This window comes from Sphaerodactylus townsendi, linkage group LG01 (genome assembly GCF_021028975.2).
Source record: "Sphaerodactylus townsendi isolate TG3544 linkage group LG01, MPM_Stown_v2.3, whole genome shotgun sequence".
Taxonomy (NCBI): Eukaryota; Metazoa; Chordata; class Lepidosauria; order Squamata; family Sphaerodactylidae; genus Sphaerodactylus; species Sphaerodactylus townsendi.
In genome coordinates, this window is record NC_059425.1 from 100,311,690 (window position 1) to 100,339,550 (window position 27,861).

A 27,861-nucleotide genomic window follows, 5' to 3' on the forward strand; every position below is an offset into this window, starting at 1 on the left:
TCACGGCCGGAATCACTTGGGTGCTGTGTGGTTTCCGGGCTGTATGGCCGTGTTCTAGCAGCATTCTCTCCTGACGTTTCGCCTGCATCTGTGGCTGGCATCTTCAGAGGATCTAAACCCAAATTGTTGCTACAACTGTAATTTAATTGTCCTGTTCCAAAAGGCAGAATCCAGAGATGTTGCTGTTGATGAAGATTTGTCATGGTTATCAATTATATAGTTAAAGGGAGCAGACCAATGTAATTAAATAGCATTGAGCCTAATACCAATCCTTGTGGGATCCCACAGCTCATTTTCCTCAATTTCAAGAACTGTCCACTTTTTCCTACTCTTTGCTGCCTTTCATTTAACCAATTTAAAATTCATAAGAGTACCAGCTCACAAACTGACACTAAGAAGGAAGTTAAGGGAAGAGTGGGAAACATCTTTAAAGAGATCACACAAGCAACTGAAGCCATTTTGAAAACGTTTCAACTAAAGAATCCTTTTAACAGGGATTCATTTACAACATTTTGAGACTGCAAATAAAATGTGTTGGGAAGTAAAAGGGGTAAAAACAATGCAGGACTCTGTGGAGAAAATGTTTTATTTCCTGCCTCAAAACATTTTAAAAGGCTTGTATGGAAAGGACCACAGACTTCCATTTGCAAAACCATGCTGGTTTTCCCATAGCAAGCTTTGTTCTCCAATTCTCTCTTTAATAAGTTTCTACTAATTTCTCTAGAACAGATGCTAGGCTAACTGACCTGTAATTCCCTGAACTGACCTGTAATTCTAGAGTGGCATTTGCTACTTTCCAGTAATTAGGTACACATGCCAATATTAGTGACAAGTTGCATGTAATTGTCAGTAGACTAACAATTTTCCATATGAGTTCTTTAAGAACCCTCGATTTTATGCCATCTAGGCTTGCAGACTTATTCGTTATCAGTTTGTCTAGTAGTCCTAGAGCAGTGATGGCGAACCTTTTTGAGACCAAGTGTCCAAACTGCAACCCAAACCCCACTTATTTGTCGCAAAGTGCCAACCCGGCAATTTAACCTGAATGCTGAGGTTTTAGTTTAGAAAAAACGGTTGGTTCCCTCTTCCTCCGCCCCACCCGCTCAAGTAGGGGCCAGCCTGCTGTAGCCTCCAGCAACTCCCACGCGCACTGCTCTGTGCCTCTCTAGCATCTCTGCCTCTTCTGCGCCCCCCTTCAGGCAGCAGCCACCCAGAGCACAGGCACCAGGCCCTCCAGACAAGTCCTCCCTGCTCACTGCGGTGTGCGCACGTCGTACTCAGTGTGTGGGGTGTGTGTGATTTTCCGCCCCCCACATGACGAATTCTGTGTGTGTGTGCCCATAGAGAGGGCTCCGAGTGCCACCTCCGGCACCCGTGCCATAGGTTCGCCATCACTGTCCTAGAGCTTTATTTATTTATTTCCCACCCTCCCAGGCTCAGAGCTGCTAATTCAAACAACATCCAAACAAACTTAATTGCTCATCATCTCAATTTTACTCTGTTCTTCAGAGGCCCTTCCCAAAAACAGTGGCTCCACTGTTGGGTATGTATCTCACCTTTTCCACACTGGAAAAATATGTAAAACATATTTTCAGTTGTTCCGCCATCTCCCCATCTTTCTCATGTATTTTTAATTCCTTTGTCATCTGAAGACACAGCCTACTCCGTAGCTGATTTCCTGTTCCTCATAAAGCTTATCAAAAACACCTAGGATCCATGGCTAGCTTGGTCTGGCAGAAAACTGCTTCTAGGCCCCAAAGTGGCACTCAGCATTACTCTGGGCATGTAAGAAAGGCATGACAACCAAGCACTGATGCCACTCTTCCTACCCTCCCTCTCACAATCTGCCTAAGTTCACAGAATCAGCACTGCCATCTAGCTTCTCCTTAAAAAGCCCTGCTTAAAAGCCTCTGAAGGAAAGCCCACCACCTCCTGAGGAAACCTGTTCCACTGCAGAACTGTTTTGTCAACAAGTCCTTCCTACTGTATAGCTGAAAACTCTTTTGATTTAATTTCAATCCATTGGTTCCCATTCCAAGACAAGTCTCTCCATCCTATATTTATGCATTTGATTTTTCCTACCTAAATGCAGAACAGTTATCTGTTGAAATTTATTTTATCTACCAGTAGAGCTAGTCAACAGAGATGGGTGTTCAGATAGTATCACCTGTGACTATTATTTTTCCGCTCACTGCTCATTAAGTGCTGCTGTTGTGCTGCATGTTGCTGCACAAAGGGACAAAATGGTCGTGTGGTTTTGTGTGTGATCCTAAAAGGAAGGGTGAAACAATGGCACATCACAGAGATTCTTTGTGGCTTGCCTTCAGGAGTTGGAATACTTTGACTCATTCCTTCATGTTATTTATTTTTGGATTTGTTCTGTCTAATGAATATTTGACTGTATATCAATAAATACACTGTTTCTACTGAACTAAGAAAAGCACAAACTCTTCTGGGGAAAAAATAAGATTTTTCAGGGGGTAGAAAAGCTGGTAGATCAGGGTCCTTCCCATTTTTTTAAACTATGGCCCTGCTTGCACACACCATGACCACATATATTAAATGGTGTAATACAAGGTGAATGGCACTAAGTTTTGCACTTAGTAGTGGTTACTACCTCTGATTTAATTCCCAGTTTTACCAGTGATTAAGCATCTGGTAACGTTTGTGTATGCATTTATTTCTATCCTGTCTTTTCTCGTGGCTCAAGAGTTGTGATTCGACTCCGGGACAGCTCCAAGAGATTGACAGATTAACAATCAAATTAACTGACATCAACCAATACCATCCCTGAACAAGGGGATGTTTTAATATTCTCCGTGGTTTCTTTGCCCCTGCCAACGGACACTCTCAATCCACACTATTTGCCTGACCAGACTCCATCAAGTGGCATATTCTATTCGTTATCCGGACCCATACGAGTAACACACAAATTACTGGAGATGCGCATGGAACAAAGGGAATCTCACCAACTAAACCAAACGCGCCCTGACTGCCAGGCGACTGGGCGGGGCCTTCCTTTGGCCTCGCCCCCTTCCGGGCGCGGAAGGTGACCGGCGGAAGGGCGTGGGCGTGGTCGGGACTTTGGCGCTGTCCAAGGCCCGGTGGTGCTGAAGTCCGCTTGGCCCTGCGGGCTTCTGCTGGCGCGGGAGGAGCCATGGCGCGCCCACCACCGCCTCCCTTGGCACGGCGCTTGTAGCGACGACGGTGCCTCCCGCCTGCCGTCCTCCACGCCGCCGCCCTCTCCTCGCTCCCTCCTCTGCCTGCCTGGGCCCGGCGCCATGACTGAGCAGGGGCCCGCCGGGCTCCCCGTGCGGCTCCTTCTGCGGCTGCTGGTGCTGCTGGTGCTGCTGCCGCCGCCGGGATCGCCGTTGGCCGGGAGAAGGGCTCCGGCGGGCTCGGGCGTGGAGTCGCTGCTGGAGGAGTTCCGCCGCCAGCTGCAACAGGAGCAGGAGCCTCTGGCAGGCAGACGCGGCATCGAGCGGGCGGAGGCGGCAGGACGCTGCCGGGGCTCAGGCGACCTTGCGGGCAGCGGCGGGAGCTTCTTCGCGACCAGGCCTGACTCCATCATCCGCACCAAGGACTCCATTGCGGCCGGCGCGACCTTTCTGGGCTCGCCGGGCTCCGTAGCGGGCCTGCGGCAATGCCTGGACGCCTGCTGCGCCGAGCCTCGGTGCACCCTGGCCGTCCTGCAGCAGCAGCAGTCGCCCTCGCCCTCACCCGCGCCCCGCTGCTACTTCTTCAACTGCACGTACCGCGGCCGCTCCGTCTGCCTCTTCTCCCCGCAACGCGGCTACCACAGCTACTCTCTAGAGCTCGGCAGCAACCCGCCAGGCCCCGGTAAGAAGGCACAGGCGTCGAGTCACCGTTTTGTTTAACTTCTTCTTTACAAGCCGGGTAAAAGTACCAGTCATTCGAGGGAGGGGAGGGCGCTTTACGCGTGCTCCTTTATTGCTTTACGTTCCTGGCGTTGGAACAGGTCCATCTAAACTGTGTTTAGTAGTACTTGATGGAGGAACAATTTTAGGCACTGTTGTCCATATACCCCACGTCTCCTTCACACAGTAGATCCCATTTGTGGCCATTCAAATAGGTGCTTTTGCTGACGAAGTGCATTTCCACTCAATTTAGAAGGAAGATGGAAACGTGCAAATAAAGTACATCTGATCTACCCCATTTGGATGGCCCAGGCTAGCTCAAGCTCATCAGATCTCAGAAACTAAGCTAGGTTGACTCTGCTTTGTACTTGGATGGGTGACCACCAAAGAATACCAGGGGTTGCTACACAAAGGAAGGCAATGGCAAATCAACTATGTTCTTCTCTTGCCTTGAAAATCCTGCAGGATTGCCATAAATTGGATGTGACTTGATGTCACTTTCCACCACCAGTGTATGTCCAAACCCTGCTTCACACCATAGACTCTTAACAGTAGTCCAATATGAATTGCAAGTCTGGATCAGAGTGCCCATGCGAACATTTCTAGTTCTGGGAGATAGATAGTCCTGGGGTGAGAACTCTGTATCAGGCATCAGAATTATTGGTTACTGCATGTTTAGGGGGGGGGGGGGGGGGGTATGTTATCACATGGAAACTATTTCCAATGGAATATGTATAGCAAATCACATTCTGATTGTAAACTTAAAACTATTTAAGTGAAGCAAGATGTGTTCAGAGGAGGGCACAGGGCAGTTGGGGAGGGGGCATTGGCTGTGATGGAAGAGCTTCAGGCCCTTGCAATGGAGCTTTAAGCAAGTTGCACACCACCATCCAAGCACTTCCTGCTCCAGCCCAGGTGCCTGTTGGGAGGGTGTGGCTTGACATGAGCCATCTGAGGTTTGCCACAGCTATGTCCTAGAGCAAACAGAAAACAAGCTTGCTCCCTCTTTGACATGACATCCCTTCAGATATTTAAACACAGCTATATGGCCCCTTTTAACCTTTGCTTCTCCAAACTAAATATCCCCAGCTCCCTAAGTCTCTCTTCGTAGGGCATGGATTCCAGACCTTTTACTATTTTCGTTATCCTCCTCTGGACACCTCCAGTTTGTCAATATCCTTTTTAAATTGCTGTGCCCAGAACTGAACACAGTACTCTAGGTGAGGTCTGACAAATGCAGAGTAGAATGGTACAATTACTTCTCTCCATTTCTAGACACTATACTCTTATTGATGCATCTCAGAATTGCATTGGCTTTCTTGACTGCCATATCACACTGCTGACTCATGTTCAGTTTGTGGTCAACTAAGACTCCCAGACCCCTTTCACATGTACTATTGTCTAGCTCAGGGGTAGGGAACCTGCGGCTCTCCAGATGTTCAGGAACTACAATTCCCATCAGCCTCTGTCAGCATGGCCAATTGGCCATGCTGGTAGGGGCTGATGGGAATTGTAGTTCCTGAACATCTGGAGAGCCGCAGGTTCCCTACCCCTGGTCTAGCTAGATGTCACCCATCCTATATGTGTACATTTCATTTTTTTTCTGCCTAAGTGTAAAATCTTACATTAATCTCTGTTGAAATTCATGTTAGTTTTGGCCCAGCTCTCTAATCTGACCAGATCAGTTTGAATCCTGCCCCTGTCCTCCAGGGTATTGGCTACCCTTCCTAATTTGGTATCATCTGCAAATTTGATTAGCATGCCCTCTATTTCATTATCCAAGTCATTGATAAAAATATTAAATGCGTACTCGGGGCTCCAGGACAGAACCCTTGTGGCACTTTCCACTACTTCCACTCTTTTTCTCTCCTAGGGATGAAAATGAGCCATTGATGAGCACTCTTTGTGTTCGACCAGTCAACCAATTACAAATCCATCTAACAGTTGTGTTGTCTAGTCCACTTTTTTCTAGATTACTTGCAAGAATATCATGGGGCACCTTGTCAAAGGCCTTAATAAAATCAAGGTATGCTACCTCCACAGCAATCCCTTCATCTACCAAGTTTGTCACACTATCAAAAAGAGAGATAAGATTAGTCTGGCATGACTTTTTTAGAAACCCATGTTGATTTTCAGTGATCACATTATTCCCTTCCAAGTGCTTACAGATCTGCTCTAGAATCTTTCCTGGTATAGATGTCAGACTGACTGGGTGGTAGTTGTTTGGGTCCTCTTTTTTCCTCTTTTTGAAGATGGGGACAACATTAGCTCTCCTTCAGTACGCTGGGACTTCTACTCCAGGAGTTCTCAAAGATTATAGCAAGCGGTTCTGAGATTACTTCTGCCAGTTCTTTTAATACCCTGGGACGTAGTTCATCAGGCCCTGGAGATTTGAATTCATTTGAAGTATTCAGGTATTCCTGTACTAGCTCTTTATTTATTCTGTGCTGAATTTCCCCTACTGTATTTTTTGATCCATTTGCCCCCAGTTGAGCACTGTTTTTCTTTTGGGGAAAAAAACCAAGGCAAAGAAGATAATAGGATTCATTTTCTGAGAGATAATGGGATTCATTCATGGGATTCATTTTCTGAGAGCTGAGTCTGTTCCTCCTGTGCCTGTTCTTTATCCTCATCAAGAACCTCAGAATGATTCTGTAGTTTCAAATTCACAGAATGCTCCTTCTGCTTCTATGGGTTATATTTCTCCAATTGCCCATTTCCTCTGTATGAGAGCTGCCACCCTCCTCAAAGATGTCCCCAGTGTGTTCTCCACCCAGTACCGTCTTCTCCCTTCTGTCCAGGAAAGTCTCATTCTTCTTGATGTGCTGAAGTGTAGATACTTGTGTTTCAAGCTGCCAAGTGTTTTTAGAATGTGGTTTCTGATCGGCCATTGTTCATTTGACTGGCTGTGCAGATTTTTAAAAATGTTGCTGCAGCTGCCACCACAACAGAACACTGTGTGACTGAAAGTAAGCTGTGGCAGCCCACTATCCACAGGTCTCTTCAAGCTCAAAAATGTTGGGAAATCTTGCTGTAAGATATTTCTTTACCAGGGCTGATGCACCCATTATAAGGTGTTGTTGAAATATTTTGTTACTGGGGAGTTAGTTTTCTTAATTTCAGAAGCACGAACAAAACGCATAAAAGTGTATCAAGGAACAAAAATTCTTACTATGAATAAATACATGCTCTATTTTCTTTCAATAATGAAGTAATCTTGCTTTGTTTAGAAAATGATGAACCTCCTGTCAGCAGAGCAGGGAAAGACATTATGCTTCAGTTGCCTGTTGACTGGGTGATTCTGGATGGCAGAGAAAGTTTTGATGACCACGGAATCATACAGTATGAATGGAGTCTGCTGCAAGGTAGCCCTTCAGTTGCTATGAAGGTAAATAAAGTTTTGCACTTCAAGTTCAAATCAAGCTGTATGGGTCCTAGTATCATAGAACTAAAACAGTATAGAGATAGATATCATAGCACAGTCAGGTAAAAAGGTAAACAAGAAATCACTGTCGTCTGATATTCAATCTTGATACCTAAAAGAATCTAAAAAGACAGAAGTGTTACATATATTACATATAAGTCTGGGATACACAGTCAGATACACAAATTCATAATATGCAAAGAACTAAATTATAATGTATTATAACTGTGGTATCATAGTTAAGCAGTAGCATGTTTCATAATTAAAGTTAAAAGTTTCAAGAATGTATTTAATAATTCTCATACTCCTCTGTTTAACTTTGTAGCTGGGGTGTTTGAAATGGATTCATATTGAATTCTTAAAACTGGTATTCCTGAAAAATATGTATTTGTTCATACAAAGTTTGAAAGAAAGACCATGCCAGTCAGAATAGCTGTCACTTCTTTAACAGAGGAAAGATTTGTGGACTATTGGCTAAACCCCAGAGCAATTTTTACATACATTTTGTTCAAAACCACTGCATCATTTTAAGTTAGAAAAAACAATTAGAGGAATTTGTTTCTTAATGCACCTAATGAAAATTATGCCAAGTATATATATTATTTAATTAATTTCTAAAGAGCTAGTAATTTGTTGACCTTATGGAGAGATTCATTATTCAATATATACTTTCACTGTTCAGTATATACTTATGTAGTACATACATTGTTTTATACTTGAATTTTGCATTCAACCATTGGGGGGCAGGGGGTTTCGTCAAACATCAGCATCTCCTCACTGCTTTGCAAGTTGTTCTTAAAACTTCCTGGAGTTTAAGCTGCTGCTTGTATTACAGCATGGAGTGCCTTTGCCCCATGGAACAGAACTCTGTCTTAAGAGTGCCTAGTCAAACATTCTTGGTTAGGCTTTTGTCTGTGACGGCAGCATGGTAAAACTATCAACTGGTATATGTGACGTTGCAGTTTCTTCTTCTTGCAAACTAAGTTGCTATGTATAAAACTCGGTGATCATCCCCATACTGAAATTGACGTTTCACTTTGGATTTAGTGATTATTTTTCTTGCAGTGGTAATGAGCTAAAGAGTTTGTTAGATGGAAATGTATATCAATTGAACTTGAAATGGCCATGCATAGATAAGTAACATTGGGCATCCCTTTTTTCTTCTGTGACTAGTGGAATATTCAATATACACACTTGTTATTCTTGTGCATCATGTGTACATTCAGATGTAAAATGAAATCATGGTTGATAATTGTGAAAATGAGCCATGAAAGGCGACTGGGTTCACATGCTCCCCTTTCCATTGCTGCTTAATTGAAGACTTCTACAATCCCAAGAAACCAAAATTCATTGTTTCATTTAAATTTGATGAAACAATAAACGACAGTTAGTTTTGCTTGCTTGCAAATTAGGTTCCAAACCAATTTTTACTCTTTACCTGGTATCCTGATGTGTGATCCAAAGAACAAACTATAATGGTGGGAGAATTGTCATGTTGGTCTGCAGTAGAACAGATAGATTCAAGTCCAGCATCTGTTCAAAGACCAACAAGATGTTTTGGGTATAAACTTTTGAGAGTCAGCCCTTTGTAAAATATAATTGTTGTGCTTGTTTAATCCAGTGGCAATTGCTGCGCTGCACAGGGCAGGGGGTTAAGCTTAAAAGGGCTTCCAGTGCTCGTTTCCATAACAAAAAAGCCTGGTGTGTGTTGTTACATTATTCAGTCATAGACAATGGTGTGCTTCATAGAAGGGGGAAAGCATGAAGTCAGCCACAAAGCTATAAATTGTTCCTATTGTTTTGTCTGCTTCTGCCAATTTTACTTCCTAGAACTGAGTTAATTACTGATTATATTAAGCCACAGTAATATCATTGGATCACCTCCTGTGTATTAATCTTTTACTGAATTTCTGTTGTTGGTTCCATTGTTAATAAAGCTGTATATTCGATCAAGATAAAGGTCAGGTGCCATATTTCTCCAGTCAGCTTGTTTCAAAAGGCAGCATACTGCAGTGAGGAAGTGTGCCTTATCACACTGCTCTACTACTCTGTGGAAAGAAAAGGTTGTGCATATTTAGGTCAGGTGAAATTTGGTTGAAGGACAACTTTGCTTGCTGAATGATTTGCATGTCCCTGAAGCAATTGAACTCTGTGACAAGTGGTGCCTTATTGCTCTGGAAATGTGTTACCTAGTTTGATCCAACATCAGAACAAAAAAATAGTACCACATCCTACTGACAACTCAAGCAGGAGAAAGAGAAGGAAAAATCCTTTCAAGACCATTCCCTTCCTGACAAGGAGATTTCCATGCAATTTTGTGTCTTTACAGTGCAGTGCTAATCAGGACAATTCAGAAACCTACGCATTGAAAGTTACACACTGGGATTTTCTCCCAAGAAAGTCCTTACTGATACGCAGGAATATAAATTCATGTTCTGATCTACTTGAAAGTTTTCAGTTAACTATTCCTGATGCTATGTTTAACTTGTTGCTTTAAACTGCTCTCTACAATTGGTTTTATTGTTAATTGATAATTTATTCTGTTTTTTGCTGTAGTTTGCTGTGTTAATTGTAGTGTTGTTATATCATGGGGAGACAAGGTCTTGCCTTCCAGCAAAGTTCAGAACTATTTTGGTACTGTGGAGTTCTTTTTGTTTTGTATTTTGACATCAAGTCACAGCTGATTTATTGCAATCCCACAGGATTTTCAAGGCGAGAGATCTTTGCAGATGGTTTGCCATTACCTGCCTTTATGTCAGGAATTATTACAGTTATTTTCTCATTCTTTTCAGTTTTATGAATTTTTGCAAGCTACCTTGCCAGCTACCTTGTTGGTCAAGAAAAATAGCATAAAACATTTTAGATAAATGGACTCCTCCTACTGGATGTTGAAAGAGTTGAAATTTCTCCAACATACTGAGATTAAATGTTTCTGAACAATGTGACTGTGGTACAGCAGAGTATGCAGTGTGTTAGGAGCTCATGGCATTTCGCAGGGGCGTACCTAGGCAAACTGGCGCCTGGGGACAAAACCTGAATTTGGCGCCCCCCCTCCCGCCTGGCGTATGGGCGGCCACCCTCCCCCACCATGACCAATTTGGGCTTTTGGAGGTATTTTTGGTGTTTTTTCGGCCTGCAGGGGAGGCCGCCATTAAAAGCTAGCGGCACCATGATTTCAGGGCATCATCCAGAGGCTGCCCTGATGATACCACCCAAATTTAGTGATGTTTGGTTCAGGGGAAGCAAAGTTATGGACGCCCAAATGGAATAAACTTCCCCACATCCCATTGTTGTTTTCAATGGGAGCTAACAGTGAGATGGGGCTGCCTCCATTTGAGGGGACAATAACTTTGGTCCTCCCTTGGCAACCATAACATTATCACCAAACTTGGGTGGCATCATAAGAATAAGTTAACAGATGATACTCCTGAAATTTTGGTGTCACTAGCTGTAAAAAATACATCCCCTTCCAGGCACCCCTTCAAAGAAATTTGCCCTCAAGATTATTTGTTTTGCAGTGACTCTTTGCTCCATTGTAGCTAATGAGGGAATTTCTGAGGCAGGCTGCAACATTTTTTTAAGATAGAGGCACCAGACTTTCAAGGTGTTGGCTCCAGGAAGCCTCCTGAGTAATAGCATCCGTAGGCTTAGAGACCTTTGCTTCTGTCCAATTCTTATGGGCCCCAAAAGAGTGCTTATTTTGTTTCCCTCGCTCCTGCACATGAAGCCTGCTGGGTGAGTTCTCTCAGAACTTCTCAGCGCCCCCACCTCACCCCTTCAAAAGCAAAGCCTCACCAAGCTTGGATGCTATTACTCAAGACCTCTTGGAGCCACCTTGAGAAGTCTGGCGCCTCATGTCTTCAAAAATGTGTGGCCACTCGCTTACACACACTTCCAGACATTCCCCAGAATCGCTGCCAGGCATCAAGCCTCCGCATGATGTGCATGTTCTGTGGTGGGAAAAATTATTTTTCCCACCATAGACTAATCAATGGTAGCTTTCTGTTATGCCCAGTTGGCTCTGTGGTAGAGGTTTCAGCATCAGGAGGCACTGTGGTAGTGGTCTTCTCTGGGCAGGGGCACTTATTTTCTGCACGTTGCTACTGATGTGGGAATCTCTCCTAGAAAGGGAACCAGCCAACTTTGCTAAAGTTTCTGCCTGTGATGGCTCTAATGCTGTGGACATCAGGTTCACCTTCAACTTCGGTTGCCCACAGCATTTTCCTCTTCCAATAACACATTTTAAAGCAAAATTTGGCTGGTTCCTTTCAGGAGACTCGTACACCCTCAGTAGCCCTACAGGAAATGCCCCACTCAGAGTGCTAACCCATCCCTACCACAGTGCCTCCTTGGTTGAAATCTCTACCACAGAGCCATCTGGGCATAACAGATAGCTCCCCATTGGAGAGTCTATGGTGGGAAAAATAATAATTTTCCCACCACAGAACTTGCTGAAGAGCCTTGGCAAATTCTAGGGAATTTCTGAGTGTGTAAGCTTGGCTGCACATATTTTGAAGATAGAGGTGCTGTAGACTTTCCAAGGTGGCTCTAAGAGGCCTTTGAGTAATAAGCATCCAAGCTTGGTGAGCTTTGCTTCTGGAGGGGAGTTGAGAGTTCTGAGAGAAGACCTCAGCCCACAGGCTTTCATGTGCAGGGAGTGGGGGGAAACAGAAATAAGCCTTTTGGGGGGCCCATAAAATTGAACCCCCATAAGCAAAGTCTCTCTCCAAACCTGGATGCAATTACCATTAGATGCCCTCCTGGAGCCACCCCTGAAAGTCTGGTGCCTCTATCTTCAAAAAAATGTGCAAAGCCTGCAACAACACACCTTCACAGAAATTCTCCATTGGCTACAATGTAGCAAAGTCACTGCAAAACAAAGAATCTTGGGCAAATTTCTTGGGGTGCCTGGAAAGGGGGTATTTTTAAAGCTAGTGACACCAAAATGTCAGGGGTATCATATGTTAACCTATTCTTATGATGATACCACCTAAGTTTTAGGAAGTTATGCGTTCAGGGGGACTAAAGTTATGGTCCCTCAAATGGGTAACCCCCATCTCAGGTTAGCTCCCATTGAAAACAATGGGGATGGGGGCACCCCCTTTGGGGGTCCATAACTTTGCTTCCCCTGAACCAAACATCACCAAATTGGGGTGGTATCATCAGGACAGTCTCTGGGTGGTACCCTGAAATTTTGATGCCACTAGCCCTAAAAATGCACCCCCTGCAGGCCATAACGTGAAAAAACACTTAAAAATTTAAAACGCACAAATGACCCTGAAATGTTGGCGCCCCCCACGTGACCAAAGGGGGGGCACCCGGGGACATAGGGTACCCCCTGTCCCTAGGTAGGAACGCCACTGGCATTTCGGAAATGTTACCATTGCTGAAGAGTTTCTCTTCTAGGGCTGTGTTGCTTGTTGCAGGAGTCCTGCTTGCTGACAATGGCCAAATGTGCTGCCATTCATTAGACTTCCACTGCCACCACTACTACTACCGTCTATTTCTGTGGTTTCACTTCTCCATTTGCTTCCATTTGCTTCTCAGTCACTTTTGTGAACACACAGGGGGGGCTTTCTCTGCTCAGCAAATCATGTCTATCCAGCTCATCTCCACAAAATGCATTCCAACTGGCTAGGAAAATGGATCACCTGCTTTGTGGCTTTTGTTTTATTATGTGTAAACTAAAATAATCTGATTGAAAGGAATCAAGAAGTATTTAAGCAACAGACAAGTCATTTGCTTCTCTTCCCACAAACTGATATCAAAACTTGTCACACCACCCTGAAAACATAGTCTGCCTAATAAATGTCATGATATGACGTCACCTCATGAGCCAGTAATGACCCAGTGGTTGCACAGGGGACTGCCTTTACCTTTTTTGATTGGTGTGTTGGTGCTTACTGCAGAGACAGAACTTGACCAGTAAATATTCTGGTTTCTTTGGATTAGGAACCTCAACCAGGAACTGTGAAGCTCTTTCATTTGCAAGAAGGTACTTACATTTTGCAGCTGACTGTGACTGACACTGCGGGCCAGAGGAGCTCTGATAATGTCTCGGTGACAGTGATTCCAATGGTGCCCTCTGCATTTGGTGAGAAAACTGTGGAAATAATAGGGGTGTTGTGGGTCTTCTGGGTTGTAGGGCCATGTTCCAGTAGCATTTTCTCCTGACATTTCGCCTGCATCTGTGGCTGGCATCTTCAGAGAATCTGTGGAAATAATAGTTTTGCAACTGTATGGTATCTGCCAGTCCCTCTGATGGTAGATGGGAATCAGATTGTCTGTGATTGTGGTTAAAATCAGGACAGTATATGTTCATAAACCCACACAATGGAATATAAGCAAAGTTTGTGCCCTGTCATTTTAGTGAATGCGGGTGTTAAATTTGGTTTTCACTTGCACAAATTTTGCTTTCTTTTTAAAGTGATATGACTCATTAATCAAGTTTGCATTATTTTTATAGTGAAAATAATTATAGACTGGAAAGATGCTGTGTCACTAATGATAAACCCAGAAGAGGGTATAATCTGAATAGTTTCCACTGTTAATTGTTGCTGCTTTATAATATTTTATCATGTCTTATTATGCCTTACTGTGAACTGCCTTAAGTTTTTTAGGACAGGCTGGATAAAAATGCTTTGAAAAACCTGAATTAATATATGTGTCAGTTTAGTTTTTCAGTTTTCTTGTAAATTGGTTTGTTGTAGGTTGCATGGGAGTTTGTTCACACTATCAGTTCTCTTGTGATGATGGCTGCTGCATCGATATCACATTCGCCTGCAATGGAGAGGAGCAGTGTCTTGATGGGTCTGATGAAGCTTTTTGTCAGAAATGTGAGTGAAAAGCTCACTAGTTTGTGTTAGCATGATGTTTTACTTACATTTGCTCAACAGCATTGTGGATAATTAAAACAGGAGTAGCCACAGATCAGTGCTAGAGATCATGTGGATGTAGAAGGTCCCAAGGTTCTCTCCTCTGTGGTAGGGCAGGCTCTGCAGACTTCCATGTGTACCCTAACGACTGATGTGTTCAACTGGCCAGATCACAAGGAAAGTTCCTTTCCAAGCCCCAATTCTCGACCCAGCTGTTGCTCTTCCAATTCTCAGACCCATTCTGCATGCTGCCCTTGCTCTCATTTTTTTTGTGTGTGGTCAGTCTGCAGGGTTTGAGATTGGCTTTGCATTGAATGCTTCACACCTCCATTCTTTCCCTGTATTTTCCACCAGCGTATCTAAGCAGCAAATTAGTATTTTCAAAATCCACCATTACTTTTTTGAGGCAGGATATGTCAACCATGCTGTCATTGCATCATCAGTAACCCAGTCTGCTTTTTAAAAATCTGGCATAGGTGCCCTAGGATACCTGCGCTGTAGCGCTAAATTGAGACCAATCCATTATTCTTAGGCACTGTCATTAATGTTATGGGGAAATCTTTAAAAATCTCATGGTGTTTGCTCTGCCAGGACAGGAAGCAAAGCTGTGATTGTGTGCGTGTGAAAGGGAGAGTTGCACATAGGCTCACTCACTCCCCAGAATGCCCTGAACCAGGATCTCCGTCAGCCAATGCACTCTCGCCTCCTCTCTCTGGGGCAGGAGCAGGGGCAGGAGCCTGGGAGAGAGAAGCAGGTGGCCAATGCAATATTGCTAGTACCACCGGTAAACAAAAAAAAAAAGGCTGATCGAGTAGAGGGGAGGGTTGTTCTGGACTGGAAATTTCCACTATGGTTATGCCATAGTGTAAAACAATGCTTTTTTTTTTTTTTTGCAACATTGTTTCGTCTTATAGGAGTAAATTTAGGCTTTCTGCGGGATTTTGTTTTTCATGTTTTTCCTGTGTGCTTATATGACGATTTTTTATTCAACTAATTTGGAGGTTGGCATCACCCACCACATAAATTCCATTTCTGATTTTGTTTTCCTCAGAGAAAATCAATGCTTCTTTGTAATTTCAGTAATGCAACCAACTTCCCCTTTTGATTGATGATTGAACCTAGAAATCAAAAACCTTGAACAATTTCAGTTTCTTCATCATCAGCCTTAAAGTTGTGTAATTCCCTAGTAGTGATTACTTTTGTCCTTTTGATGTTCAGCTGTGATCCTGCTTTGGCACTTCAGCAGTAGTCATTTCAAGTCTTCACTTTTTTCTGCCAGCAATGTGGTGTTATCTGCATATCTCAAATTGTTAATATTCCTTCAGTCAGTTTTCACTCTTCATCTTCATCGAAATCTAATCCAGTTTTCCCTATGAAAAGTTCTGCATATAGATTGCAGAAATAGGGAGATAAATACATGCTTGTCTAACAGCTTTGCAAACTGGACATCATTCTGGTTGTGGTGGGTTTTCCAGACTGTGTGGCCGTGGTCTGGTAGATCTTGTTCCTAATATTTCGCCTGCACCTGTGGCTGGCACCTTCAGAGGTGTATCTTCTCACTAGACACAGTGTGAAACAGACCTCTTTGATACACCTCTGAAGATGCCAGCCACAGATGCAGGCGAAATGTTAGGAACAAGATCCACCAGACCATAGCCACACAGACTGGAAAACCCACCACAACCAATTGAATCCGGCCATGAAAGCCTTCGACAATACACTGGACATCATTCTGTCTCTCCATATTGTCTACTATCAGTAACCTCTTTTCCAGAGTATGAGATGTGCATCAAAACAATCAGATGTTGCAATATACCCATTTCTTTTAAAACCAGCCACAGCTTTTCATGATCCGCACAGTCAAAAGCTTTGCTGTAATCTATGGAACACAAGCTGATTTTCTTTTGAAATTTCTGTAATGGAGCTTAGAAGCTTACAAGTAATGGGCTTAGAAGGGCCTAACTCAACCAAATTAGCCATTAATGTATCAAAGCATTTTGTCAGAGCCAACAATGCAATGTGACCAAAAATCATTCTCTTTACCACTGAGGTGACAACCCAAAGATACTCTTCACATGCACAGATGAACTGCTTCCTTAGATCCAAAAAATAAGAAAGAGAACATCACTTCCATGTGATACTGTGTTTGGTCCTCATAAAAAGATTGTATTCTACTATGCCCTGAATAATCTTTTCTTTTCTCCTTTCCTTTTTTGTAGCTAATATTTAATCAGAAATGACTACCTTTAGAATAAAAAGGACACTTTGTATATGATCAGAGGCATTGTTTCCTTAAGTTGTGGCATAAGTATACAACTGTTTAATACAGTCAGAGGATACAGCATTTCTGACTATCTCTTTTGGATTGTCTATGCAGTGCAGAGTATAGGTTTTCCTTCCATGTACTAAAAGGAGGATGCCCCATCCTCTATTCCACAGCCCCCTGTGGTGCAGGTAGAAAGGAAGAGAAGTCAGTTTATAGGTATAAACTCTTCCTTCATGCAGCTGATCCTTCTTATTATACCTTTTCCCACAAAAAGATGACAGGAGATGTGTGAATTAAAATGTCACATCTTCCTGGACCATTTGTGGAGGAATGCTCTGCTGGAGTCCTAGTGCTTACAATTCTCTTTTAAGACAAAAGAACTGTATTTAAGCACTGCCTCCATCAAAACCATTATCCTTTGCAATGTTAAGCGTAGCACTTTGTTTACTGCAGCAGCACAGAGCCTACAAAATGTCAGGCACAACTGTAGAAAAGCGAAAGTGTTGCTGATAGCCATTTGGAGCACTAAAAATGCTGCCTTATCGAAGTGCTGTGTTAACATTGCAAAGGATAATGGTTTTGATGAACATGGTGCTCAAATTTGATTCTTTCATCTTAAAAGAGAATTGAGACCTCTTTGACATGCAGAGGCATGCTTCTATTGAAGAACAAACCTCTTCTTTTTGTTTCAAAAGGTTTAGACTACAGGATGGAAGTTTTCTTGTTGTCCGTAAAAATCCTAATTTTTCTGAACTAACAATATATTGTGTTTGTTTCCTTTCCAAATATCTAGTAAATTCTGGACAAAAATCGATAACTCATGTAGCCATGACATCTAGCCAGCAACATGCCATGGGACTAATTAAAGATTCTGACAAGGAACTCTCATTAGAAACCACCCATAAAAATCCTGTAAGCCATCTCATACCTGATGAAGACCAGACCAAGCAATCACCCTCTCAGGGAACAAAGGGAACACAACCTGATGGGGTTTTTCCAGGTAAGACTAACCACATGAGAAGCCTTGAATCATTCATTATTTTCAGACTGGTACTCTGATTATAAATCTTGGCCTAGACATCACTGCAATTACGCCACTGCAACATTAAGATGTCACTCTTATTTTTGTAGCATTTTGTTCTAAGCTCCCATCCTCCAAAAGAATACTTTACACATCTGCAGTGGCGTAGCTAGGAAAAATGGAGCCTGGGGCGAAATCTGGATTTTGCCCCCCCCCCCCCCCCCATGGTCAGCTGCCCTCCACACAGCCGTTGGCAGCCAGGTCACCCCCTCCTCTCCCAAACAGCGGATCCCCCCCACATGGATCCTAGCCAAAGAAGGCTTCCCTGCGCCTGCCCTGCCCCCAGCTGCTCTGGGGGGTGTTTGGCCTGCCTGATGGGCAGCGGCAGCTTCTGCAGCCCTCCTTCCCTCCATGGCAGAACTGAGAGTTACCCAGCTCTGCCATGGTGGGAAAGAGGCTGCAGAAGTCACTGTTGCTCATAGGGCGGGCCAAACGCCCCCCAGAGCAGCAGGGGACAGGGGAGACCAGTGCCCAGGCCGCCCCCTCCAAAATAACGGATCCCCCCCTCGGATCCCAACCGAAGGAGGCCGTCCACCAGGCACTTGGCTGGCCTGCCTGCTCTGCTTACCTTTGTTGTCCCTTGGTGCAGGCAGGCTTCGCTTCAGGAAAAGGCTCTGTTTACTGCAGCCTTTCCCTTCTCTTCTTACTGTCTGTTTGGTCCTCGTGGGCACCTGTGTAAAGTATCCGCCCGCCCCCTCCCTCTTCTCCCTGCCCCTCCAGGCAGCCTGAGCATGCCCATCAGAAGGCCTGCTTTGGCGGCAGGTCCACCCAGGCAAGGCCAGGCATGCCGAGGCACACAGGCAACAGCAGGCCAGTCAGGAAGTGGGGGGGGCAATTTTGCACCCCCACGTGACTCCATGGGGTCGCGCCCGGGTCAAGTGTCCCCAGATGTCCCCGTGGGCCCTACGCCCCTGGTAATATCTGCTATGTGCCATGCAGCTTGACTCTGAATGACAGCAGAGCTGTGTACTATGTGTAGTTCCATCATGTTCAACTCTGCCATTTTAAAAATAGAATTGGGATGCAACAGAGGCATATCTAGGGAAAATGTAGCTCAGTGCAAAATCTGAGTTTTCCGTCCCATCCCCCCAGTACATGCTTAATTAATTAACCTTAATAAAAACAGGAAGAAAACTCATTGAACATATGATTCTGCTTCATGTATGTGCCACATTTTTCTCTTCCAATAGTTGTGCCTGGAGAAGGGAGGAGAAAACACAAAGTAAGGAACTATACCCCCTCCCCTCCTTGTCCTGGCTTCAATTATTCCAAAGGGCCTGGAAACACTTGCACATGACGAGAGTCTCTTTGCTGCTATGAATGGCTCTATAAAGCTAATACACCAGATGATTTCATACTTAAACCAGATGCCTTACTTGATCGTTTTCCTGGGCCCTCTTTGGCCTGCTGGAAAATGCTAAGGAACTAAAAGTACCAAACCACTCAATCCATCCACAAGAGAACTCACAGACAAGAGAACTGGTTGCTTGTTTACTCCTGTTACTACCTGCAATCTCATAGCAAGCTCCACCATTGTCTGCACAAACTGGGTCCTAGCTCTCTGGTACTGCTCAAAGTCTGCCAAGAGGGAAGGAAAGAAGAAGCATGAGTGGCTGGCAAAGAGGAGCTCACCACTCTCCTCTGCCCAGCCTATAAACTTAAACCTGAGCCTCAAGCCGGAGGAGTCTCTGGATAGATCAGGAATCCCAACGGTTTGGGATTACTTAACAGTGGATGATCCACCAGTGGTATCAATGGAGAGGGCTTGAGAGAGGGATGAACCCTCAACCCCGATGCCACAGAACTGTATCCCAGACCCAGTGCAGCTCCTAACAAATGAAGGCCAGGAGAGCTTTTCCCTGCTCTTTCCAGCAGATCGGGGCGCCTGGGTGACTTTCCTGGGATCTTTCACTATCAAAAGAGCTGACAGAAGGACTTCCAGCTGCTTCTGAAACTGAAAGCCTCCGCCCCACAAAAGTGGCAGGTTTTCTCTCTCTCCCCCTGCCCCACCCTGCCAACTCAGGCTTTCTAAAATGATCATTCCCATGAGCCAGCAAAGACCACTCAAAGCAGGGAGGGCCCCTGAACCCTTGAGCCCAAGGCCCTTTCTGACGACCAGTTCCTGACACCTGTTGCCTTGTTCCCCCATAGAGGTGCAAGACCTGCTTTGGCTCATGGTCGATTCCTCCCTGTTCCCCACCTGGGTGTGAAGCTGTGGGGGCTCCCTGGCAGAAGAGGAGGGCATCTTAACATGGGAAACTAATTTTTAGCGGGAGTCATGTGTCAGATGCTGTCGTTTTAGCCTTAAAGCAGCTTCTAATGCCTTCTTTTCTTTTGTGTAGCTAGTTATGGTTACAAAAGCTGAGAACTTTGCACAGGCTACTTGCAATGATACTTTTTTGTTGGTTGCCATTAATAGATGTGTGTGAATTTTTATAGGAATGTTCTATCAGTTTTATAGAGCTCTCTGGGAGCATGTAAGGATTTTTAAAAATGCTTATAGATGCATATTATATCATTCATACAACGTTTAGTGGCTCCTGAAGTAATTTAACAATAAACATTATGCAGTGTATGTTTACTACATGCACATTAAGGGAAACCTGGTGCTTCTTTTTGGAAATAGGCCCAAATTAACCCATTTACAAAGATATAATCATGTTGTTTCTGATAGGAATATCTCCCCACAAAATGTGTATTTACAACATCTGAGAAAAGAAGAGGAATTTCCCTTAATTATGCCATCTAAATGTGAATAAACATGTTAATTTTAGCTACCAATAACAGCATTTTGTTGACTCAACAAATGATCTGGCAAGCAATGCAGCTATTTTAAAATTAAAATAGGCTACAAATTGATGGAGCTATCCTAAAAACAGCTATACTTTTCTAAGACAAATTACTTCCAATGGATTTAGAAGTGTGTAACCATGTTAGGACAGCCAGCTGCAGGATCATCATCTTGTTGTTGTTGTTTTAGGTCAGCTCTGCTCTTTACATGTTAGCATTCTCAGGATATGTTTATTAATTTAATTATACTGATCTAACTGTGACATAACCAGGCCTGTACCCATAGGGAGGGGGGAACATGGGCAATGTCCCATCAATCAGCAGTGTTCCTCTTCATGCTCTGTCCAGGAAAGCAAGTGAGAAAATACCAGTCATATAATGTCCATTATTTTCCAACCAAGAAATGCAACCAAGCCTGAATTGGACAGCCAGATACACAATGCTCCATGCCCAATCAGAGCTCTGACTTTCTCCACCATCCCTTCCTAAGCATCAGGAAGTGGGAAAGCAGGCTAGTTTGGTTTGTGTCAGCATGCTGTTCCTTGCTCTCCCCTATCTTAATCGATCAATCTATCAAAGGTTCTTCTGGGCATCTGCACATTGCAGTTGGTTCTGCTGGGCTCGCAAAAGTCCCCCTTCCTCAGTTAAGTTTCCACTGCAGAAATTCTGTGGTTTAATTTTGCTTCTGTTTGACTTGGCTCATTGGCATGTGGTTCTTCTGGGATTACTGGGTTCTGCAATGGTTCTGTTGGGCTTGTTGGTTCTTGTTGGTTCTTCTGTTGGGCTTGTTGGTTCTTCTATGAGACATTTGACCAGTGATTACTACTCGCAATCATGACTTTTCTCTTAGAAACAGCTTGGAGGATTGTTTGTTTGTTCCTGCTCCATGGGAAATAATGGGGGATGGCTGGGGGCAGCGTGTTCAGGGGCCCATGGTCCAATGAGAGGTGGGGGTTATTTAAATGACAGGTATCAGCAGTGCCACTGCTGTTTTGGTGTCCGCATCTTTAAAAATACCCCACCATCACCAACCAGAAGGTTTTCCCATAAGGAATAATGGATCCAAACAATGTAGAACCCACCTCCCCAATCCAAATACTATACTAGTATTTGATATTTGAGAATATTGGGAATACTGCTATTTGGGGTCTAATATACCACACCCCTACTTCCAAACCAGTTTTTTTTAAGCACCCAACTCTAACTCTAATGCGTATTCTGATTACTGAAATCTGGTAGTAAAATAAACAGATTTGCTATAGTGTAAATTATTTTGAAGTTATTGAGCTGTGATTATTGCTATGTTTGATCCCCCCCCCCCCCAGTTTCTAGAACCTCAGGGAAAGATGCAGATGATAAGAATGAAAGTGACATTGAGGTATTAAAGGGCACTGAAACTGAAAAGAGCCACCCAGATCCAGAAACAGGTAACTGTGCTGATGTGTTTTTAGCCACTCTTTTTCAATGAGCTGGATTAATGAATGGGATAGCACTTAATTTTTTGTTTTTTAGTCAAACTGTACAGGACATTGGAAAAACAAAGTATGCCTCCCTACTATTAAAATTCTGGGGTCTCACTAGTGGAGATGATGGGGGATGAATGATGTAGCTTGGGTTCAGTTGGTAATTTAAACTGTTCTAGGGATGACAATAGATTATGCAAAAATGAATCGCATCTTGTGTGTGCATTCTGCCTAGTGTGTTCCCGAGATCTATTTCAAGTTGGGAAAATGGCACTGACTTAAGTCCCGTCTGCCCACGTGGTGAACTCCCAGTTCAAATCAGACCAGCCTGAGGATTAAGTTCTCAGCACAGAACTCCTAGAGCATGTCTGTCCACCTTGTGGACTTTGTAACATGGAAAGTGGCCTTCATACCTGGAATGCATCCAACAAGATGTGGAACTGCTTTCTGGAAAGCAAAAATCCTCCTCTGTTAACCAGCTGTTATTCATTGTATATCATGAGGACAGCATTTCATACCGGAGAGGGTGGGTAGCCCATTGTTTGAAAATGTTTAGCTTTGCTTTCCACTATTGACACTCCTTGACTTCTTTTTCCAGGTGCTGTTCTACCACTGGTTTTAGGGTTGGCCATCACTGCTTTGCTGCTGCTCATGGTAGCTTGCCGATTGCACTTAGTAAGACAGAAGCTGAAGAAAGCTCGGCCCATTATATCTGAAGAATCAGATTACCTCATAAATGGGATGTATCTCTAAAGCAGGATTCAGGTTGTTTCCTTTCCTTCCTCAAGCTTTCCCAAAAAGTGTGCCTCTTGCATTAAAGGAAAAAACCCTCATGTTTAAAAGCTACCACCTCCAGACCAGTTATTGTAAGACTGACAGAAGAATAGATGTATACAATACGGCTTCCTTCACCACAGCTATAAGAGCTTCTTATGCTTGATGAACGAGGCTAATCTATCATGCTATGCTCTGTATTGGCTGCAATCTGAGAGAAACCCCTTACTGCCATATTTCAGGTGTGCAGAGAGGCCCTGATGGAGCGGGCTTTGTGATGAGTAAAATGTCTTTAGGACTTGGAAATGTGTTGCTCAGACTGCCCTGTGATATGAGCTAGCAATGTTGCAGCACCATTCTGGTTAGTGTTTATCAATGAATGGCTAAACCATTATTATGTTGACCTGAGTTCTTGCACGATGCCAGTGTGATGCCACAAGTCAGGTCACTATTTTGCAGTGGTCACATCAGATCTTAAATATACCTTTTTCTGGAATATTCACTTACAGGGTCAATTATATGAGAAATGACAAATTTAGCACTAAGGATATATCTGATGTTAATCAGTACTGTGTAGTAAAAAAAATCACCACCATTTCTGAATCGAAATAGGTTCAATTATAAACTTGTTTTGTAGAAATGCGTTGCAATTGAGTGAGAAAGCAGATTTCGACTTGGAGCTCCCTTGTCACCTTGCCTTACACTGAACATCCAAAGATGACCCAGAATTATAGTGATTTAGGAATGAAACACAAATGTGTAGCTACACAGTACTGTGTACTGCTACACAGTAAAGCTGAGTAGATTTTGCTACTGGACAATCTGAGGAAAACCCCTATGCTGTTCAATCTCAGTATAAGGCAGTGGAGAAGTTCATTGCTACTATTTTCCATCTTAGGCTCATGCACATATCAGGGCTTCATGCCCCATAGTTTTAAAAAAAACCTGTCTCACTTTAACAAAAGGTGACCATTCTCTAGAGAGTGTGTTATACCCAATGAACTACTTCGGACTTACCCTAGTACTTGTGCTGGTTGTGCCTCCATCTAAGGCTAGGGTTGTCAACTTTCTGGAGAAAAAAAATCCTGTTCCTTTAACAGAAGCTTAAATGACATGTTATATACAAGGCAATGTTATTTACCCCCGTGCCATAAAACGCTTCAGCTGGCCATTTCCACAGATTCAGCCTCTGTTCAAAGCGCAGGAGATTGTCCTCCAGACTTCTTGTCAACCTTGTCTCAGGCCCCAGGCCTGTTATTTTTCTCCCCCCCCCCCCACCCGCCCTCCACGTTTCATAATACAGCTGCAACAGATGCTAGAGGTTGGCCAAGGCAGCAAAGGGACCGGATCACCCTTTCTTGTAAATGTCCATAAAAGTTCCTAGTTTGGAGTATTTTTCTGGTTTACCAATCTATACAAGTTATTTGTGCCACAGCAGAAGCCTGAAAAAGAAAAAAAAATGAATGCCTCAGTAATTTTTAAGTTTCCTTGCCTACATACCTGGAGACAATTCTTACTCGGCACAGGCAATTGACTACAAAACTGGATCAACCCTATTAAAGTGTCAGTCGTAATCAAGGTGCAAGACTGATTTGGACAACTTGCTCCCATTACTTCTAACTGCTGCTTCTGCCCACGGGGTTACCATTGAGCATTGATACAACACTGCCTATTTCAATAAGTTTGAACAGTTCTTTCTAACTTGACTTTCACTTGATCTTGCAAACTGCCTGAGCTTCAGTAGCAATGCCAATTAAAATCTCATCAAATCAGCTAAAGAATTCAATGTACAACTGAACCGTAAGACTTGTTATACTGTAAAGTTGCGTACTGTATGTCTTAGTTATAGTATGTGAAATCTCCTCTTTATCCAACTGTGCATACTACAATCAGAGTACCTACTACCAATCAATGCAGCAAAGGCATGCAATTTTTGATATGTCTTATTAGAATCCTACCATAGAAAATGCAAATTACTAATGTCACAGTCTGGTTATGTAAAATAAGAAATAATAAACCTATTTTATTCTTCGTAACTTGTGCAGTGTTTATTTTCAGGAAATCTGACAATTTATAGTGATCATCAGTCAAAAAAAAAAAAGAACTGGGCTCAACACTATTGTAACATCTGTCAAGACATGGTGCTTTGCTCCCTGGGATGGTAAACTTGCTGTGAACTATTTCACTTCAGATTGCAGGTGGGGCTTCCTAGGATATAGTACTCCCCACCCTAAAAAATTCTTCATGTAGAGAAATTGCTTATTTGATCTAGCTTTCTGTGTGCGCTTCTTAAAATGGAGAAACATTAATTTATGTGATCCTCAACAGGCTGAAGTGCTTGTGTCCAGACTAAAGTTTACTGCTTCAATGAATAATTAGATCTTCCTGCAATCTGAAAGTTGTATCTACTGCTTTTATAACCTTATATCTCTAATGTTATAGTAATGATTGCAATAAAGTGATGACAATTCATAGGCCCCTTCCGCACATGCAGAATAACGCACTTTCAATCCACTTTCACAATTATTTGCAAGTGGATTTTGCTATTCTGCACCGCTGCAAAGTGCACTGAAAGTTGATTGAAAGTGCACTATTCTGGAAGGGGACATAGTGTACACTTACAGTGACATACAGCTTATGACTGTGTTGTCTTTCCTTCCATTCCCCAAAGTTCAGTGTACTCTTCTACTTTTAAAAAACACAATTTACTGTTGAAAAGGAACAATGTTCAGGCAAAAGCCCAAATGGATTCAAATGCTTTAAATTCATTTTCCTTGTTTATTGGGGCTGGGGGGGTGGGGGGGAGATCTGAATGGCAAGTTAGAATCCTAATGTCCTCCAAAATATTTTTACAGATTTAACCTTCACATACTGTTTTGATATTTTCCTGTAACGGGCAGTAACCAGTAATGGTGGTATTAGCAATATCACAGATAAATGAGCCGAGCCTTTATTTTGCTTTCCATCACATTATTTTCACTACACATGCATAATAAAGAAATCCTTGCCAGTGATTGTAAAACAACTCACCTTGCTTCCCACAGTCTTGACACAAAAGATGGAGGGGAACCTGAGTGTGTGAAGAGGGCTCATCTTCCCACAGCTCTCCCTTCTCATTCTTCTTACTTCAGTAGCACCTGCCACTAAACTATGTCCTTTCTGTACCTGATACATGTGATGGATACATGTGTATAGCTTTACATACACACTCCTCCCTGGCCAACTAACTGTAGCCCAGTCAGAAGTTTCTGGGCTATATGGTGGATGGGTAGCCTCAGCCCCACTAAAACCCATTGCTGGGGGGGTGTCATTCCTCTTCTACCCTTTTCTAGGGCCCAATGCATCACCCCAGCAATGTGCTTTGCTGCTAGTAGATCATTTGGTCATGGTGGAAGAGAGTGGCCGCCCATACCAGGGGGGGCGGGAAACTCAGATTTTGCCCCGGGCTCCATTTTCCCAAGTTACACCTCTGCCTTCCCGGCAGGTGGCTTACTTGTCTTCATAAAGGAAACTCAACTCCATTTTGAGGAGGTGTGTTGCTTTATTTCCCAGGAAATAATATTTCCCCAAGATCAGCACCTCCATGAGCATAAAATCCTTCCTCACCATCGTATCACCATCCACCAAGATAAAAGTTGCAGTTCCCAGAATCACTTTTAGACAGTAATTTTTAACATGGGGCCTGAGGCTGTGAGAGTGCCCACCAGTGTGCATCCTAGTATTGCTTCCTTCTGGAACCTTTAGAATAAACTGCGAAGCACACAAGAAAAAAACAGGAAGTTCTGGATCACTTCCTACCTGCTGTCTAGCAAAGCACTGAGCTCATCGTAGGCAGGTATGTCACAGCTGAGAACCCTCAGCTTGACCATACGTAAAGATCTTCTTATGTCTCTGAATTTGGCATCTAGAATACATTTGGATGCTTTCAAACATGCAAAACTGATAAAACAGCCATATAAAATGACAATTTTTATATTCACATGTGGAAAAGTGGTGCAGTATGATAAATGCTCAAATACATTCAGTGGACATGGGAATGCACATTCTACAATTAAACTCTAAAGGTAAGTTTCAAAATGGTAATCATTGCGATAAACGAATTACCCTATGCTATTTTTGTTTCTTTTCAAAAGACTGTGAATTCCGTTGCTCGTATCGTAGGAGTTGTTAATGAATAAAGACCATTAGAAAGAGTCACAGAATTGTAAAGATAGTGGGAGAAGTGTCTATAAATTAATGATATCATAGATCCTATAAAACAAATAGTACTTGTTGAGCAGATTTTTTATTTTAGCAGGTGCCTCCTAAGACATTATGGAAGCACAACAGAAATGTTTCTTTTACAACCCAATGAGGACAATGAGTGCTTCCATTCATCTGAAAAATAATCATGTGTACAAATTTGTGACAATGCTTAGCGACTCAGATACTTCCCCAGTGAAGCAACACTTGAAACTCCTTTTTGTTTTGCGTAATTTTATTTGGCAAAGCAGCACTGCATAATCTGTTCAATGATTAGGACATAGCTTACACAGTATTTATTATATTAAATTCCGACACATCAGTTCTGCAAGTCAGCTAGAAAACAATACTGAACTATGAATCTCTAAATTAGTCTAAAAGTTAAGGGAGAGGAAAACTATGTCAGTTATGTCCATCCTGAACAGCAGGCTATACATCAAGAACTGTCACTTCTGTTGCCCTGAAAGTTTATATACACATCTGTTTTTAAAGAAGCTGATTGTGTATACTACATGCTAGTTCTATGACACCACATTGAAAGCTTTGAGGAGGAAATTCATCACATTTTAATAGCATCTAAGAGCCAGCTGAACACAAAGAATCTTTGAGTGTGCATGTAGTGTCAGAAAGTGCAGATAAGCAGCTGGTTGGAGGAACACTGGAGCTGAAACAAGTGTTCAAAAATGTCTCTCACTAAAAATACAAAGATAGCCAATTGGAGGACTATTTGGAGATACCCTTCAATTCATCAAACAGGTGACAGTAAGGGGGTGTTGAAAAGTAATATTACCAAAATCCAGAGTTTTCATCAGTTGTTTACCAAAGCTGCATTAAACAACTACAAAATAAAATTAAAGAACAACACACTTTTCCATGCTGATAACAGTGTAACAAAGTCCAAAACAAGCTGCAATGCCGTTTGTTTTGAAAAAGCTTTTTAAGAATTGGAGATGAGCAATCCACTGTTAACACTATGTTTGGGTCAGATGATGTAGCATTTACAATTCATCCCTGTAAAAACAAACAAACAAACCAGCATTTTAAAGCCCACTCTTCTAATTCACTGCT

General features: G+C 43.0%; 2 protein-coding genes across 4 annotated transcripts in view; one reads left to right on the plus strand and one right to left on the minus strand.

Annotated features, from left to right (window-relative positions):
• The first annotated feature begins 3,060 nt into the window (after positions 1–3,060).
• On the plus strand, positions 3,061–24,587 carry LRP11 (LDL receptor related protein 11). The gene is made up of 7 exons (XM_048488871.1): positions 3,061–3,840; positions 7,109–7,266; positions 13,255–13,396; positions 14,013–14,138; positions 17,237–17,443; positions 21,640–21,741; positions 22,376–24,587. Exons 1-7 carry the CDS (start codon positions 3,282–3,284, stop codon positions 22,528–22,530), a joined length of 1,449 nt encoding a protein of 482 aa, XP_048344828.1. The 5' UTR covers positions 3,061–3,281; the 3' UTR covers positions 22,531–24,587.
• Positions 24,588–27,010: 2,423 nt separating this feature from the next.
• Positions 27,011–27,861, minus strand: part of PCMT1 (protein-L-isoaspartate (D-aspartate) O-methyltransferase) — a 28,734-nt gene continuing 27,883 nt past the window's right edge. For all 3 annotated transcript variants that reach the window (XR_007243865.1, XR_007243864.1, XM_048488884.1), the window contains exon 8: positions 27,011–27,804. The gene's annotated coding sequence lies outside the window, so the exon portion shown is untranslated. The remainder of the gene's footprint in view (positions 27,805–27,861) is intronic.

Excerpts from the sequence above, each read along its gene's own strand:
- LRP11 (XM_048488871.1), top strand. The coding sequence starts at position 3,282 with ATGACTGAGCAGGGGCCCGCCGGGCTCCCCGTGCGGCTCCTTCTGCGG. Across the intron at positions 3,841-7,108 it reads CAGCAACCCGCCAGGCCCCG|AAAATGATGAACCTCCTGTC; the intron begins GTAAGAAGGCAC and ends TGCTTTGTTTAG. Across the intron at positions 17,444-21,639 it reads ACCTGATGGGGTTTTTCCAG|TTTCTAGAACCTCAGGGAAA; the intron begins GTAAGACTAACC and ends CCCCCCCCCCAG.